We start from the raw sequence: 15776 nt of genomic DNA on the forward strand, positions 1-15776 counted from the left end.
CGCTCCTCTGTTTGCTAATTTAAATTTCAGCTGAAAATTTAATTAACCAATCTCATCCCTGCATAAAGTAAAATATTTGTGTAAAACGTGTTAACTTGGTATTTTTACATACTAACTTTACATGCACCTATGCACAATTAAAATCAAGATTGCTTGTGGCCAATAGTGTAGATTGGATCCCCTAAAATCACATCTGGTGGCATGATGGTAGAAAACTCTATGAAATTTGTGCATAGGTGTCAAGTTATTGGGTAAAAATGGCAAGTTAATTTATTTTGACCCCATTATTTTACTCTAATGTAAAACCTTGTCACTTCTGCAGGAAATTGAGTTTGTCAGAAATCAATAAGTGCCGTTCGTTAGGTAGCTTGCATGCAGGATATAATACACTCGCCTATATACTTTGGTAGCAGCTACAACTGTACTTTACCCCGAGTGTACTTCAGTCAAAACCAGCTGCGGTAATGGATTTATAATTTAGAGCGAAATAGTTTGTTGGCAACGATCGTGCCTCCTAGCTTGAATATGGATGGCTAGAGATGAGGTCCATAAAGGGCAAGTCAGTACTGCTCCTTGTGTGTCCCCAGCCAAGGAAATTTACACATTGCATCATATGAAATTAACTTCGGTAATATAGTAATGATACCCTGTATTATGACGGACCTAGGTTTCTTAAACTCACACATATATAATTTTTAAATGATGACCACCTTACTCTCGATGCGAAACGGAAACAATAGAATAGTATTACTATAGTACCATATAGTGGTAGGGGAAAATCCTAAGTTATATATTTCTAATCTTGTATTGCACAATTTTTGTTTGTTTATTTAGGTTGTAAGACGTCTGAAGGTCAGACCGATGAGGAACAAGCTGCTAAGAACATGGCCGCTGAAGATGAGGAGTTTAAGTCTCTCTATCTGAAATGGAAGGGCAGCGATACGAACCACGGAACATACAAAGCTATACCAAAGTTTTATTACAAGGTATTACTTCGATATTCATGATCGTGCATCGAATAAGGTTTTTTTTTGCAATATATCATGTCATTGCCTGGCAAATATGCCACTATGCATACTAAATTCATGATAAATAATGAATTTTATATAAATACGTAGTTCCATTAAGTCATATATAGTTAGACTATAAGTTATAAGTATGTTACTACAGTAATTCCTTGCATTACAGAAGTAACTAGACAGAGTGAACTCACAGAGTGCATACCTTCGCCAATGACATACGCCATACGCCTCGATGCGCTAATATCGATCGCGCGAACACACGAACACACTAACACACGAGAGCGAAAACATAACCTCCTCCAACTCTGTTGGGCGGAGGTAATGAGTCCCAGAAAAATTGTGTGTGATGGAAAATTCCATAATGTAAACAGGATATTCTAGGAAGAAAGGTTCAATCATTCCCTACTGTATATAAAATTTGGCATTGCATAGATGATAGCAAGCATAACTATACTGAATTTCCTATGTCTTTTAGCTTCCATCGGAAGATGAAGTTCTTCTACAGAAACTCAGGGAAGAGAGTAGGTAAGAATGGCATATCACACTTTGGACTACCTGTGAACAATTTTATAAATAAAGCAGACCACACAGTGATTTGATACAGCATATTTCCAAAACAGAGCACACGCTCCTTTTAAATTTGTGACTTGCATGCACCATTTGATACTAGTTTTTAACCTGTGTTATTTAGGGCAGTGTTTCTGCAGAGAAGGAGTAGGGAACTACTGGTTAATGATGAGTTACAAAATCTGTGGTTTCTGCTTGAGAGACATCACACCCCACCACAAGTTGCAGAAGAACAGCTAATTAATTGGGAAGACTTCCAGAAGGTGGCAGCACAAGCAGGAGACAAAGCCAAGTGTGTAGCTAATGAATGCGGCTTTGTGTGCGAAGAAATACAATCGTTGTCATTTCATTCAGACACTAAGATACGCACTGTATCTACATTACATGTAACTGTAAATACATTTTTTAATTTTTGATTTGAGCAGATGGGTGAAGGGATCCACATGTGATTTCCAATGATGATTTTTGGGTTAACATTGGTTCTTTCAGGCCATTTTTCACCGCGCGTGTGTTTGCGAAGCTGCAACAAGCAGACCCGTATGGACGAGTATCGATTATGCATTTCTTTAACTACGTCATGCGCAAAGTGTGGCTGCATCAAACCAGAATAGGACTGTCCCTGTACGACTGCACTGGCCAGGGTTACCTACGAGAAACGGTAAGCTTCCAATGGCATCTGTATCCCGCGGTTAATTGCAGACGAGCTGATTTCTTACTTTTAGATCAAGAGGTGGTGGGCTTAGAAGCATTGGTTGTGAGCATGAGCAAGATAGCATCTCCTCTAGAATTGTTATTATGATAGATATCAATTCTGACTGTTCACTGTAATAATAAATTAGTTAAAATGAATGCCCGCTTGCAATATGTAGTGTACTGTTAACACTAACAGGGTGGGTTGGTAAAGATTCTGTCATTAAAACTATGTGTTTCAATGTCCGATTGTTTTCATGTCTGTCGACAGGATTTAGAAAACTACATCACCGAATTGATCCCAACACTTCCGCAGGTGAGCTGCGTACACGTGACTGTCTTGCATGGATCTCTACTCATGCTAAACCATTGTGTGCTTAGATTTCTATGATTTTATTTATATTATTATTTATTTTATTTATTTTATTTTATTATTTTATTCATCTGACACTGCTGCTGTTAGTGTTAGATAATCACAAGTAACGTGCAAAGTTACAGAACACTTCCACAGGTGAGTTGCAGACACATGACTGTCATACATGGCTGAGCATCTCTACCTTTGCTACACCATTCTGCACATGACACTGCTGCTGTTAGATAATCCCAAGTAACGTGCAAAGTTGCGTTAACCGAATCGTCGTCGCTTTGCAGTTGGATGGGCTCGAGAAGTCGTTTCACTCGTTCTACGTGTGCACGGCCGTGCGAAAGTTCTTCTTCTTCTTGGATCCGATGCGAACGGGCCGAGTGAAGATACAAGACATCCTCGTGTGCAGCTTCCTTGACGACCTGCTTGAGGTAAGTTGTTGCCTGGTGGTGGGCTTAGAAGCATTGGTTGTGAGCAAGAGCAAGATGGCATCTCCTCTAGAATTGTTATTATGATAGATATCAATTCTGACTGGTCACCGTAATAATAAATTAGTTAAAATGAATGCCCGCTTGCAATATGTAGTGTACTGTTAACACTAACAGGGTGGGTTGGTAAAGATTCTGTCATTAAAACTATGTGTTTCAATGTCCGATTGTTTTCATGTCTGTCGACAGGATTTAGAAAACTACATCACCGAATTGATCCCAACACTTCCGCAGGTGAGCTGCGTACACGTGACTGTCTTGCATGGATCTCTACTCATGCTAAACCATTGTGTGCTTAGATTTCTATGATTTTATTTATATTATTATTTATTTTATTTATTTTATTTTATTATTTTATTCATCTGACACTGCTGCTGTTAGTGTTAGATAATCACAAGTAACGTGCAAAGTTACAGAACACTTCCACAGGTGAGTTGCAGACACATGACTGTCATACATGGCTGAGCATCTCTACCTTTGCTACACCATTCTGCACATGACACTGCTGCTGTTAGATAATCCCAAGTAACGTGCAAAGTTGCGTTAACCGAATCGTCGTCGCTTTGCAGTTGGATGGGCTCGAGAAGTCGTTTCACTCGTTCTACGTGTGCACGGCCGTGCGAAAGTTCTTCTTCTTCTTGGATCCGATGCGAACGGGCCGAGTGAAGATACAAGACATCCTCGTGTGCAGCTTCCTTGACGACCTGCTTGAGGTAAGTTGTTGCCATGGTTACAACATCACATCGTTACTTTGCGTATGCTAAACATTCTGCAGGGATATTATACCTGCTATTTTATCAGATGCACATGAGATCGGCGCAAGGTTTCGCATATTCGCATTTTGCCCCTTTAACGAGGGTTTGTCGTATTTGTTTCCTGTATCGTAAATTTTTAGAAAGATTGGGTTTGAGTTATTCTCTAGTGTTATTAGTTTTTATCTGGGTTGAATAAAAACAAATACATAGAATGCACATTAACCTGCATGGTAACTACATTTGTCTTTATTTGCTCCTCATGTTTCATGAAAAAGAAGTCACATTTACGCATTTCACATTATGAAATCCAGAAGATTGCTCAAGGTTTTAACATCTGTTGATATCTAAAACACAATTCCACAGGGTATTATTACTATTATTATTATTATTATTACTGTTATTACTATTATTATTATTATTATCATTGTCATATATCTATTATATTTATTACTCCTGTTATTATTATGTGCTAAGCATGGCTCGATTATACATCATTATATCATGAACTAAGTAAAAACTGTGACAAGTAATAACAATAGAACCACTTGTAATATAATTTCGTGAATAATATTTAAAGACACTTATACTCATATAGAATTTGCGTGCGCTGGAACCAAGACCAAGATTAACATTCGCTGACCTATATAGAACATTCAGTGGCCTATCGAATGATCATATTTGTCTTTCGTCAATGGCTGATTGACTTGAAAGTCCAGCAAGTTTACGTGTGCGGTGACCAAGACCAAGATTAACATGTGGTGACCTATCGAAGTCGGACTAGTCTAACTTCAATGGCTGATCGACTCTAAAGTCCAGAAAGTTTGCACTTTCATCAACCAAGATTAACATTCGGCGACCTTTCAAATGGTCGGATTAATCCTACTTCAACGGCTAATCGACTTGAAAGTCAATAAAGTTTATGCGTGCACCAATCAAGATTAACACCCGGTGACCTTTCGAACAATCGGATTACTCCTTCCTTACCGGCTGCTTGACTCGAAAGTTAAGAAAGTTTACACGTGCAGCGACCAAGACCAAAAGTGACATTCGACAGCCTATCGAACGATTAGATTAGTCATTCAATGGCCGATCAACTCAAAAGTCCAGAGAGTACAGAAATCCCAAGAACAAGATTAATATTCGGCGTCTTGTCACACGGTCAGATTACTCCTTCTTTACCGGCTGCTCGACTCGAAAGTCCATGAAATTTCTCCGGATTCGATTCAGATAATCGAGACTCTCGACGACGTCCTTAAACTTCTCCTCGGACAGCGGCGCGACCTTGGCCCACGCCGCGAGGTCGCGCGCGTACGTGTTCGGGTCGTACGGCGGCGGGAACAGCTGGCTGTGCGCGTGTCGTGGCCTCTGCCCCGCCGCGATCCGCGCCCGATGCTCCTCCTCCGCCTCCCGCCTCGCCGCCTCCTCGCTCGGCATCGCGAGGGAACCGTCGAGGATTTTCGCGGCGGCGGCGATCTGCACGTAAGGTAGCGTGAACGCGGAGGGCGTCGTCGGGAGGACGCTGAAGATGAGCGTGTGGTGGCGCGCGTGAACCATGTGCCGGTAGAGCGGCCCGACCCGCTTCCCGCCTTCGGTGATGGAAACCTCGCAGGACTCATCGAGGAACGGGTAGCGGTACTGATACCCCGTGCACAGGATCACCGCGTCGACCTCGACGCGCTCGCCGCCGCGGCAAGAGAACGTCTTTCCCTCGGCGGACGCCGGGAACGAGACGACGCTCACGTTCGCCGGGAAGACGCCGTCGCGCGATTGGCCGCGGGCATTGAGGACGTCGGCGTCGCCGACGGCGACCGTCACCGAGGCGGCGTGCAGGTGAAGCTCGCGCGTGATGTCGAGGCCGGACGTCATCGCGCCGACCATGAGCACGCGCTTGCCGCGGAATTCTTCCGGAACGCGATAGTCCCGGCTGTGGATGATCTTGCATTCGCAGTGGTCGAGTCCGGATATCTCCGGGTAGTACGGGTCGACGAAGTGACCGCTGCAGACAATGACTGCGTCAAACTCTTCCCGCCGCTCCTCCTCGCTTCCGGAGACCCTGTCGGTGCTCGTGACGAGCCAGCGGGGCCTGTTGGGGGTTCCGGAGTCGAGGCGGTGCACGCTAGTCACGCGCGTGTTGAAGCGGATGTACTTCTTGAGGTCGAAGTGGTTGGCGTACGATTCCAAGTAGTCACGCACCTGGAAAATGAAATTGTTTTGTTTGTTAGCTTGAATGAATGCTTGTATATTGGGTGCTGGTTTATTGTTTAGTTCACTAGCATGGCAAGTCAACTCAGACTTTGAGAGGCAGTCAACTCAGCATGCAACATCTGCGAGCCTTTTATTAGTGGACTTAAAGCCCACTAACTCGACCCGTCAGTTTGTACCCTTTCTATGCTTATTAGTCTACAACCTGCGATGCAATTTCAATAGATTTTAACCTCTACTGACGCTATCTGCCATTGTGTACCCCTTGTTCGCTCATCTGTTATTATGTCCCCCTTGTTCGCTCAATAGTCTAAAAACCTTTGATTCCTTTTAATAGATTTAACCTTACTTATTAGATTAAACACTATCTGTCATTGTGTAACCTCTGTTTGCTTAATAGTCTAAAACCTGTGATTCCCTTTTAATAGATTTAAACCCTACTTACTAGACTAAACACTATCTGTCATTGTGTACCCTTGTTTGCTTAATAGTCTAAAAACCTGTGATTCCATTTTAATAGATTTAAACCTTACTAACTCTACTAAATACTGTCTGTTAGTGTGATTCCCTGTTCGCTGAATGGTCTAAAAACCTGCGATGCACTTTCAGTAGCAGTGGAGATTGTAAGCTCTGTTGTAATCTCTGTGGATTCTGTTGTAATCTCAATAGAAGTTTCCCCACGTTACCGCTACCGTGTGAATAGCTCTACAGAGACTCCCCGACTTACGAACAATCGAGTTACGCACTTTCGATGATGCGAAAAATTTGCCCGGAAGTCCATTAGTGTATAATATCAATATTGGTGAATAAAAAGACACAATCGCCCCCCTGATTTTGACTTTCGCCAACTCCTGTGTTCACGTATATGTTTACACTATGTACACTTCTAGGTTACTCGATGTTCACACGTACATATACTACACTACTGTACAATACTGTATACGTACGTACATATATGTTCGACTTACGAACAAATCGACTTACGAACGACTGCTCGGAACCGAACCTGTTCGTAAGTCGGGGAGTCTCTGTACCGGTGTAGCCCCTTCACTCCCATTACAGGAACAACTAGCTACAGGTGTAGTAGGTAGGGGTGGTACTGCGATGGGTTCCTGCTCAATCCTGGTTTGGGACCCCGGCCCTCATTTTTAGCTCGCCTTTACATCGTCAAGATGAGCTATTGTCATAGGGTGTCGTCCGTCGTATGTCCGTCCGTTCGTGCGTCAACATTTGGCTACGGTCAACGATAACTCAAGAACCGTTTGACCCACATGTTTCATTGTTACTCTTATGGGAGAGGTTTGAACGTCCTATTTTGGAGCACGCCAGTCGACCTAATTTCGAGCCATGTCCACTTTTTGGCAAAAATGGAAATGGCCATAAGTCAGTTCAGGTTCAACGGATTTTGCTCATTTCTGGTATGTGAATGAATGAGGACTGGCCCCAAAACTTATCACACGGTTTTGATTTTTTTATTTATTATGCAAATTAAGTAGATTTTAGCAATTTCACTATGCATGTCAGTGTCTGCCTATGGTCAACGATAACTCAAGAGCCGTTTGACCCACATGTTTTAAATTGCATACAGTTGTTACTCCTATGGGAGAGATTTGAACGTCCTATTTTGGAGCATGCCAGTCGACCTACTTTCGAGCCATGCCCACTTTTTGGAAAAAATTAAAATGGCCATCTAGATTCATTCGATTTTGTTAAATTTTGGTATTATATATGAATGTGTAAGGCTAGCCCCAAAACAGTTGTTACTCCTATGGGAGAGATGACAACGTCCTATTACGTTTATTTCATCTAACATTGTGTTTTAGGTTCTTCGTTACACTAATTTGACTGGAATATTTTAGTTTTTATTTGCGCGATATTCGAAAACCAAAATGGCGATCATTTAGGCATAGCGCCATCTCTCGTCAAAATTTCAGACAAGTTTTCAGATCTGAAACATTTATTTTCGCATCAAAACTTATGCATATATCATTATCAAGAGTATATAATGGGAGATATGCTATATAATGGGAGTTCTCCCATATATACTCTTGCTATATATATCCCCCCCCCTCCCTCTTCTATCACATCCAAGGTGAGCTACAGTGTCATTGACACTTTCATTGCAAATGTGCTAAACTAAGCCGGGGTGCTAAACTAGGATTGGGCCTTGGTGACCCCGCTGTTGCGGGAGCGAAGGGACTACACTGATAGAGCTAGCTTTCATTTAGTTCTACCGGTGTAGCCCCTGTAGTGGTACATGTACCTGTAGCCGGAACGAAGGGGCTACACTGGTAGAACTAGCTCTCACACAGCTCTACCGGTGTAGCCCTTGTAGCCAAACATGGTATTGCATCTGTATTGGAAGCGAAGGGGGCTACACTGGTAGAACTACCGCGTGAATAGCTGGGTAATCAGTTACACAGATCACGAGGCGAACCTTGGGGTGATGGAGATAGGTGTCATAGTCGGCTGGAAAAGGATAATCGGGAAATTCCATCAGCTGCCTCGGTAGGTCCGTGAGCAGGTTTTTGTAGATGGCGCAGTGTATAGGCTCCCCGTCATCGCCCAAGCCTGTCTTTTCCTTGTAGACCCACAGACCACCTGAATGATCAACGATTGAAATTATAGCGTAGAAAACTACCAACATCTACTATTATAGCTCTAGAACTATAGCCCTTCGCTCTGCCACATGCCTGTGTCAGAGCAAAGGGCTATAGTTCTAGAGCTAGTACTATTACTACCAGTAACCTATAACGACTACTAAATACAAGGTTTGTTGGGTTACATTACTACTACCCTTGCTTGTCTTATCTCTTACCTTACCCTACTCTCTTTGGGTTACATTATTGTATCTAAACGTCTACCAATAGTCTTACATCACAAGGTTTCTGTGTAACAATACTGCTATTGTACTGTTGGTTAGTCGTCGTCGTCATTGTCGTCGTCGTCGTCGACGACGACGACGACAACAATGACGACGACGACGACAATGACGACGACGACGACAATGACGACGATGACAACAATGACGACGACGACGACAATGACGACGACGACAATGACGACGATGACAACAATGACGACGACGACAACGACGACAATGACGACGAAAACGACAATGACGACGACGACGACGGCGACGACGACAACAATGACGACGACGGCAACGACGACAACGACGACGACGACGACGATGTCATTCATTGTCGTTGTCGTTGTTGTCATTGTCGTCGTCATCGTCACTGTCATCATCGTCATTGTCGTCGCCATTGTTGTCTGTTTTACTGCGTTGATTCATCACTCACCGATGGTGTCTGTCTTCTCAAAGACGTGCGGCTCAAAGTCCTGCGGACGTTGAGAGAAGATTCGAGCCGCTATGAGCCCTGCGCAACCTGCACCGATCACTGCCACCTTCATCGTTGCTGCTGCTGCTGCTGCTGATGCTGGTGGTGGAGGTGGAGGTGGTGTTGGTGCTGTTGGTGGTGGAGGTGGTGTTGGTGGTGGTGGTGTTGGTGGTGGTGGTGGTGGTGGAGGTGGAGGTGGTGTTAGTGGTGGTGGCGGTAGTGCTGGCGCTGCTGCTGCTGATGGTAGGTTGTAGTGCTGGTGCGTGGGTTTCGTGCTGCTGCTTTCCTGCTACTGCCTGCTACTGTTGTTGTTGCGCTGCTTCTGCTCCTGCTCTGCCTCCTTGCTTTGCGTCGCATGTCGTATCGACGAGAAAATGGTCGACGGTTTGCCGGGAAAGAATTTTGCACAGGGCGAGAATAGTGATCCTGATTTAGGCTCTGAATTGGCTAATTTTTTCTTTATTATTTTTTTTTTCATTTTTTTGGCTAATTTTGTTTTTATTTTAGAATTAGGGATAGGGTTAGGATTTAGGCGTTAGGGTTAACTGAATTTCTATATCACAATTATTTCTAATATTTCACTATCGTCTCCCCTGAGACCTACTAGTACTATAGCCGCTGAATATATATAATGCAGCAGAGACACACGGACCAGGAGCTGTGTCTAGACCGGCTTGTTGCCCTTGACGCTGTACGCATGTACGCCCACACACACACAAACACACGTACGCATACAGGCTGAGATTGTAAAAATTGTGAACAGCGTTATTGTTATTATCAAGTTATTACGCGTGTGTGGGTGTTGGCGGCTGTGTTGAGTTATCCAATGGCTGGCGGCCCTGGGAGATCAACGCACGGTCAGGGTTATCAAACGGCGTACGAAGCGTGCGAGCGTATATAATGAGAAAAAATCGATGTGGAGACAGTCTGCGTACGTGTAGACAGTCCACGGACGTGGTCAGGGCTAAAAATAGGCACTCCGCGGTGGAGGCTGTGGTAATTCGATTTTCTGGAGATTTTTTTGTTACTTTGCGTGCTGCACGGTCTGTAATTAGATGATGCAGGGGCGTGTACAGGATTTGTACCAGGGGGGGGGGGGTCTAACCGTAACCCAAACTTGCGTTACACACACTCCAGAAAAATTTTGAAATTAGATCCCCTTAGATGCGTTTTCTGCGCGAGCAGGGGGGGGTCCAGACCCCTGGACCCCCCCCACCTGTACACGCCCCTGTGATGATGTGTAATTAGTATGTAATTAGTCGTGATCATTGTACGTGGAGCAATTATCGTGGCTAAACACGAGTTACATAGACAGGTTCATTACTATAGTAATTACTTTCATCGAATTTCGAGATGTGTGAACGCGTTTTATCTCTGGGGCGGGGGGGGTTGTTCGCGTTGGAAAACTGGTTTGTTTCGTGACAAACATTGATTAGTTCCAGAGTCCATATAGTGTCCGTTATGGACTCTTGATAAGTTCCAGGGCATTTGTTTGCGTAGCTATACCGGTGTTGCCCCTTCGCTCCAGCTACAAGGGGGTACACCGCTATGTACCCTGTACCAATAGAGCTAACCTGTCTAGTCCATGTGACTGCTTACATATATTTAATGCAGGTAATGCTAGCCGCACACTATCCGACCCGAGCGTGATTTGAAGGCTTACGATGGATGAGATGTTCTAGTTTGGCTCGGAGGCTTACGATTGGCTCTGGAGCGTCATTTTGGCCCGATTCGATTTTGAATCGAGCAGATCGGGTCGATAGTGTGCGGGGCCTTACGACGCGACTCGGATAGTGTTGCAGTGCCATCCGACCGATCGGCGTTGCGGTGGAAGAAAATTTACCAATCCAGAGGAGCGCCATGGGAACGCCATTCGAAATGAATGGCATTCGAACCATGAGGAAAACACTTCCCGACCCTTAGTACACGCCTAAATCCGCGGGAACGCCACGAGAGTGCCATGGTTTGCGTCAACTTTGAGTCAGGGCCAGTGTGCGCGTGGCCTCCGATCGATCCGGGAGCGGGTCGTTATAGTGTGCGGGGGCTTAGTGCTGTGCACAGTGCAAAATCGGATAGTGTGCGGCTAGCATAAAGCTGCTAACTGTCATAAAAAATTAATCGCCACTTGATGCTAACACTCATTGACTATATCAGAAGGTGAGTAATGAGAAAATTGTCGTTATCCACCCCCTGACTGTATGCTAATATTAAGTTTTATCATACTTTTTTTTTACATCATTCGTTTTTTAGCTTGTGTTTGATGTAACCGGTTTAAAAAATACTATAGTTTGATGATTTTTCGACTCCAGCTCAGGGATGAAGAATTGTCCAAGGAGATGCAGGAGCAGAACTGGTTTTCCGCAGCATCCGCCTTGCGAGTGTACGGCCAGTACCTGAACCTAGACCGCGACCACAATGGCATGCTGAGCAAGGAAGAGCTGTCGCGGTGAGTCGAGTGCCAGTCTAGGTTCTGCGGTTAGAAACATTTTAGTGAGAACAGCTGAAGTAGAAACCGGCAACAACTCGGTAACCGATCACTTTGCTGACATCTACTGCAACAGCATATAATGCGTGAAATTACAATCGGTTCTTAGCAGTAGTTTCTATAAACTTCGAGTGCGTTTCAGAGTTTTTTTCGTAAACGTTCAAATAGATTGTTTACTGCTGCAGTAGCTGTCAAACCTGAAGGAGGTAAGCAGACCAAATGAAAAACCATTTCCTTGATTGCACACATATACGATAGTGCTTCACACTCGAGTCAGGGAACTGTTTCACATCTCCACGTATCATGCATTTAACGAGAAATATCTCTCCAGGAGTGGATAAGGACAAATTTCTTCTTATTCACCGCTGAGCTCTTTCATCCTACACTAGTCTGCCCCATATTGAAACAGGGCTGGGTTTGCATTTGCAGCTACGGGACAGTCACCCTACAGACATCTTCCTGGATAGAGTGAGATTTTTTAAGAGTGTCTCACGTATACATCTCTCTGGGAGTGAACAAAACCAAAATTTGTTCTTGTTCGTTCCTGGTCTCTTCCCTACGACACCACTCTGCCCCGTATTGAAACAGGGTTAGGTTTGCATTTGCAGCTACGGGATAGTTACCCTTACAGACTTCTTCTTCGATAGAGTGAGATTTTTTTAGGAGTGTCTCACATATTCCATTCTTTGGGTTTGCGTTTGCAGCTACGGGACAGGCACTTTGACGGACGTCTTCCTGGACCGAGTCTTCCAGGAGTGTCTCACCTACGAAGGCGAGATGGATTACAAAACCTACCTAGATTTTGTGCTCGCGCTGGAGAACAGGCGCGAACCGCAGGCCATGCAGTATCTCTTCCGCATACTGGACGTGAGACACCGGGGTTGCCTGGACGTCTTCGCTCTCAACTTCTTCTTTAGGGTACGAACGTAGGTCGTACGCACAGTGCAGGTTTTTTTGCGGTTTTTTGCGGTCTCTCTATTTTAATTTAAGCGAACAGAAGTGTCAAGGTATTCAGTAGGTTTCTTTGCTGTAGTCTCTCTATCTTAATTAAAGCGAACAGAAGTGTCAAAGCATTCAATGGATTTATTTCTGTAGTCTTGCTATCTTAATTAAAGCGAACAAAAGTGTCACTGCATTCAATGGATTTCTTTTCTGTAATCTCTATCTTAATTAAAGCGAACAAAAGTGTCACTGCATTCAATGGATTTCTTTTCTGTAATCTCTATCTTAATTAAAGCGAACAAGAGTGTCACTGTATTCAGTGGAAAATTTCTCATTTGTAGTCTCTCTACCTTTTATAATGAATCATTGTTTGTGCAGGCCATACAGAAGCAGATGAAGCAACATGGCCAGGACCCGATCTCTTTCCATGACGTCAAAGACGAGATATTACGAAAATAAAATTTCGCCCTTTGATGAGGAATCTGTGGATTCGTCACATATCACAGCAAGGAATTTGGCCTCATTTATAGCTCCAAACTGTTCCCGGCGCTTCGGCTATCGCCGTAATGAACCTCTGGCAGGCCTTGTCGGTGAGGTAAGTGCTGCCGACATCTAACCCCTTGCTTGGCCTTGTCAAGCTGGCACAGCTTGACGTAATCGGTGTAGGACCTGCCGTTTTTCCAATAGCATGTGCATTTCGAATTAGGATATTCAGTTTTGCTATTGTGGCCTTGTTCATTAAAGTTAGTGTTTTTGCCCCCACTGTTTCGTGAACAGGCATGGTCCTTGCATTTCTTTTTGCTATGATCTTTCTGTGCCCCTGGGAAGCATCATGCGCTTTAGCAGTTTCCAAACGATAGTTTGCACTGCCGGTGGAAAAACTACCAGACATACAGCCTGCACCACAGGTCATACCCTTGCCCTTGGCCGGGTCATACTCTAGTCACGGGTATGACGATTTCCACGCTGGCTGGAACGTACGCATCATTTTGGTCTTATCATAGACACGCTGGCCATCTAATTTCTCCTCCTGCGACTTACGTTTGGGAGGTGGAGGACGAGCTCCGTCCAAATACTTTCACATAACAACCTTGATGTTAGTGTAAAGTGTGGTTTGCAGATGTTACAAATGGTAGTTGGGTGATTGTAAATGTCACGACGGTGGTTGCATAATGGGTTAGTCGGCGGCAGCGCGTTTGATGTAGTATGGATGATGGAGATGATAAACGGTTGAGAGAGAGTTGTTGTGCATGTGTGCAGCGGGTGTGGTTGTCCGCGCACGCGCGACTTTCTTTGTTAGCTAGAAAGGTGTAACATGTGCAAAATACATGTTATATTACATTAGTAACTAGAAAGGGCAGTTGTCGCCAACTACATGTATCCCCCCGTGATCTAGTATGAATGAAATATCTCTGTAAGGACGTAGAAGGTAGGTAAAGTTAAATAAGTCACAAAGAGGTTTGTTACATAACTGATCTGCCTCAGATGTGCAAGTATTTCGAATCTGGTTACCCTAGGAGGCTGAAGAGGAAATCTAAGCCGACGGTCAAGGTCCAGTGGTAAAAACACGCTATAAAAAGAAATCTTACTGTATAATACTGTGCTACACGGAAACAGTACATAATGGCAATATATGGAAGGTATAGTAATTATATTAGCACACAGGGAAACAGGGATAATAAAGCTGTTGAGGTCCCGCTAGGTCAATTAGGGGCCGAGTTATAGAGCAGAAGGGAAATATGATCAAGGTCAAGGTCAATGTCAAATAAAAGCTGCAGTGACGTGGTTTTGGTATGCGACACACGTTCTCTCCACGATGTGTAAGTATACTAAGTTTGGTAGCGCTAGTTCAATTAGGGGCCGAGTTATAGAGCAGAAGGGAAATATGATCAAGGTCAATGTCAAGGTCAAATAAAGGTAGCAGTGACCTGGTTTTGATACGCGACACACCTTCCCAAGATGTGTAATTATACCAAGTTTTGTAGTGCTAGGTCAATTAGGGGCCGAGTTATAGAGCGGAAGGGAAATATGATCAAGGTAAAAGTCAAATAAAGGTCGCAGTGACCTGGTTTTGGTACGCTGCGCACCTTCTCCACAAGATGTGTAAGTATACCAAGTATGGTACCGCTAGGTCAATTAGGGGCCGAGTTATAGAGCGGAAGGGAAATATGATAAGGGTCAAGGTAAAGGTCAAATAACGGTCGTAGTGACCTGGTTTTGGTACGCTGCGCACCTTCTCCCCAAGATGTGTAAGTAGACCATGTTTGGTCACGCTAGGTCAATTAGAGGTCGAGTTATAGAGCAGAAGGAAAAGTGTTTGCGGCGGCGGCGGCAGCGGCTGGACAGACATGAAACCATAGTATCCCCGCCGACTTCGTCACGGGGGATACAATTATAGATAGCTTAGCTGTAAACAGCCTAGAATATGAGTAGGTTTGGACGTTTAGCATGTAGGTTAAAAATACGTAGTTCAGACAGTGTCTAAGACAGAGGCTACATGTGTTATGCAGATGTGGGGTTTGGATAGACATAGGGTTGTGGGTGAGTTACATGAGAGGGAAGTCGGCTGGAGATCGTGAGAGGGAATGCACGCGCTCCCGCGCGTGTGCGCGGTTCTTTGTCTGGAAACTTGACTGGATGGACGGGACGTGACGGGACGTTAGTAGTGTGCTGTATTGACCAGTAGCAGTTGTAAACAATATATTCTTCTAGTGAACACAAATTCTACAGTTCTTGATTATTTTACTCTAAATTCTTTCAAACAACACTGGTGTAGCCAGGGGCGTAAATCCGTACCGAGGAGTGGGGGGGATGATCACGCGAAGGGGGGGTCTGGGGGGCCCTCCCCCAGAACATTTTTGAAATTAGACCCCCTCAGATGCGTTTTCTGCGCGATCAGGGAGGGGGTCCGGACCCC

General features: G+C 44.4%; 3 protein-coding genes across 3 annotated transcripts in view; 2 read left to right on the forward strand and 1 right to left on the reverse strand.

The window, feature by feature from the left end:
* Positions 1-834: 834 nt before the first annotated feature.
* LOC106810248 (serine/threonine-protein phosphatase 2A regulatory subunit B'' subunit gamma-like) overlaps positions 835-15776 on the forward strand; it is a gene marked incomplete at its 5' end in the record, with an annotated part of 19758 nt that continues 4816 nt past the window's right edge. Inside the window, 9 exon segments of the mRNA XM_014813538.1 lie at positions 835-986; positions 1498-1547; positions 1714-1881; positions 2079-2247; positions 2551-2595; positions 2931-3074; positions 11742-11878; positions 12622-12835; positions 13238-13308. Coding sequence (XP_014669024.1) covers positions 835-986; positions 1498-1547; positions 1714-1881; positions 2079-2247; positions 2551-2595; positions 2931-3074; positions 11742-11878; positions 12622-12835; positions 13238-13308 — 1150 coding nt within the window.
* Positions 4105-9577, reverse strand: LOC106810249 (flavin-containing monooxygenase FMO GS-OX-like 2). Its single transcript, XM_014813539.1, has 3 exons — positions 9394-9577; positions 8526-8689; positions 4105-6079 (listed from the first exon to the last, which is right to left on the reverse strand). The coding sequence occupies exons 1-3, from the start codon at positions 9503-9505 to the stop codon at positions 5051-5053; spliced, it is 1305 nt and encodes a 434-aa protein (XP_014669025.1). The 5' UTR covers positions 9506-9577; the 3' UTR covers positions 4105-5050.
* LOC106810244 (serine/threonine-protein phosphatase 2A regulatory subunit B'' subunit gamma-like) overlaps positions 15436-15776 on the forward strand; it is a 16262-nt gene continuing 15921 nt past the window's right edge. The window contains exon 1 of the mRNA XM_014813535.1: positions 15436-15550. The gene's annotated coding sequence lies outside the window, so the exon portion shown is untranslated. The remainder of the gene's footprint in view (positions 15551-15776) is intronic.

This window comes from Priapulus caudatus, unplaced genomic scaffold, assembly GCF_000485595.1.
Source record: "Priapulus caudatus unplaced genomic scaffold, Priapulus_caudatus-5.0.1 Scaffold423, whole genome shotgun sequence".
Classification (NCBI taxonomy): Eukaryota; Metazoa; Priapulida; class Priapulimorpha; order Priapulimorphida; family Priapulidae; genus Priapulus; species Priapulus caudatus.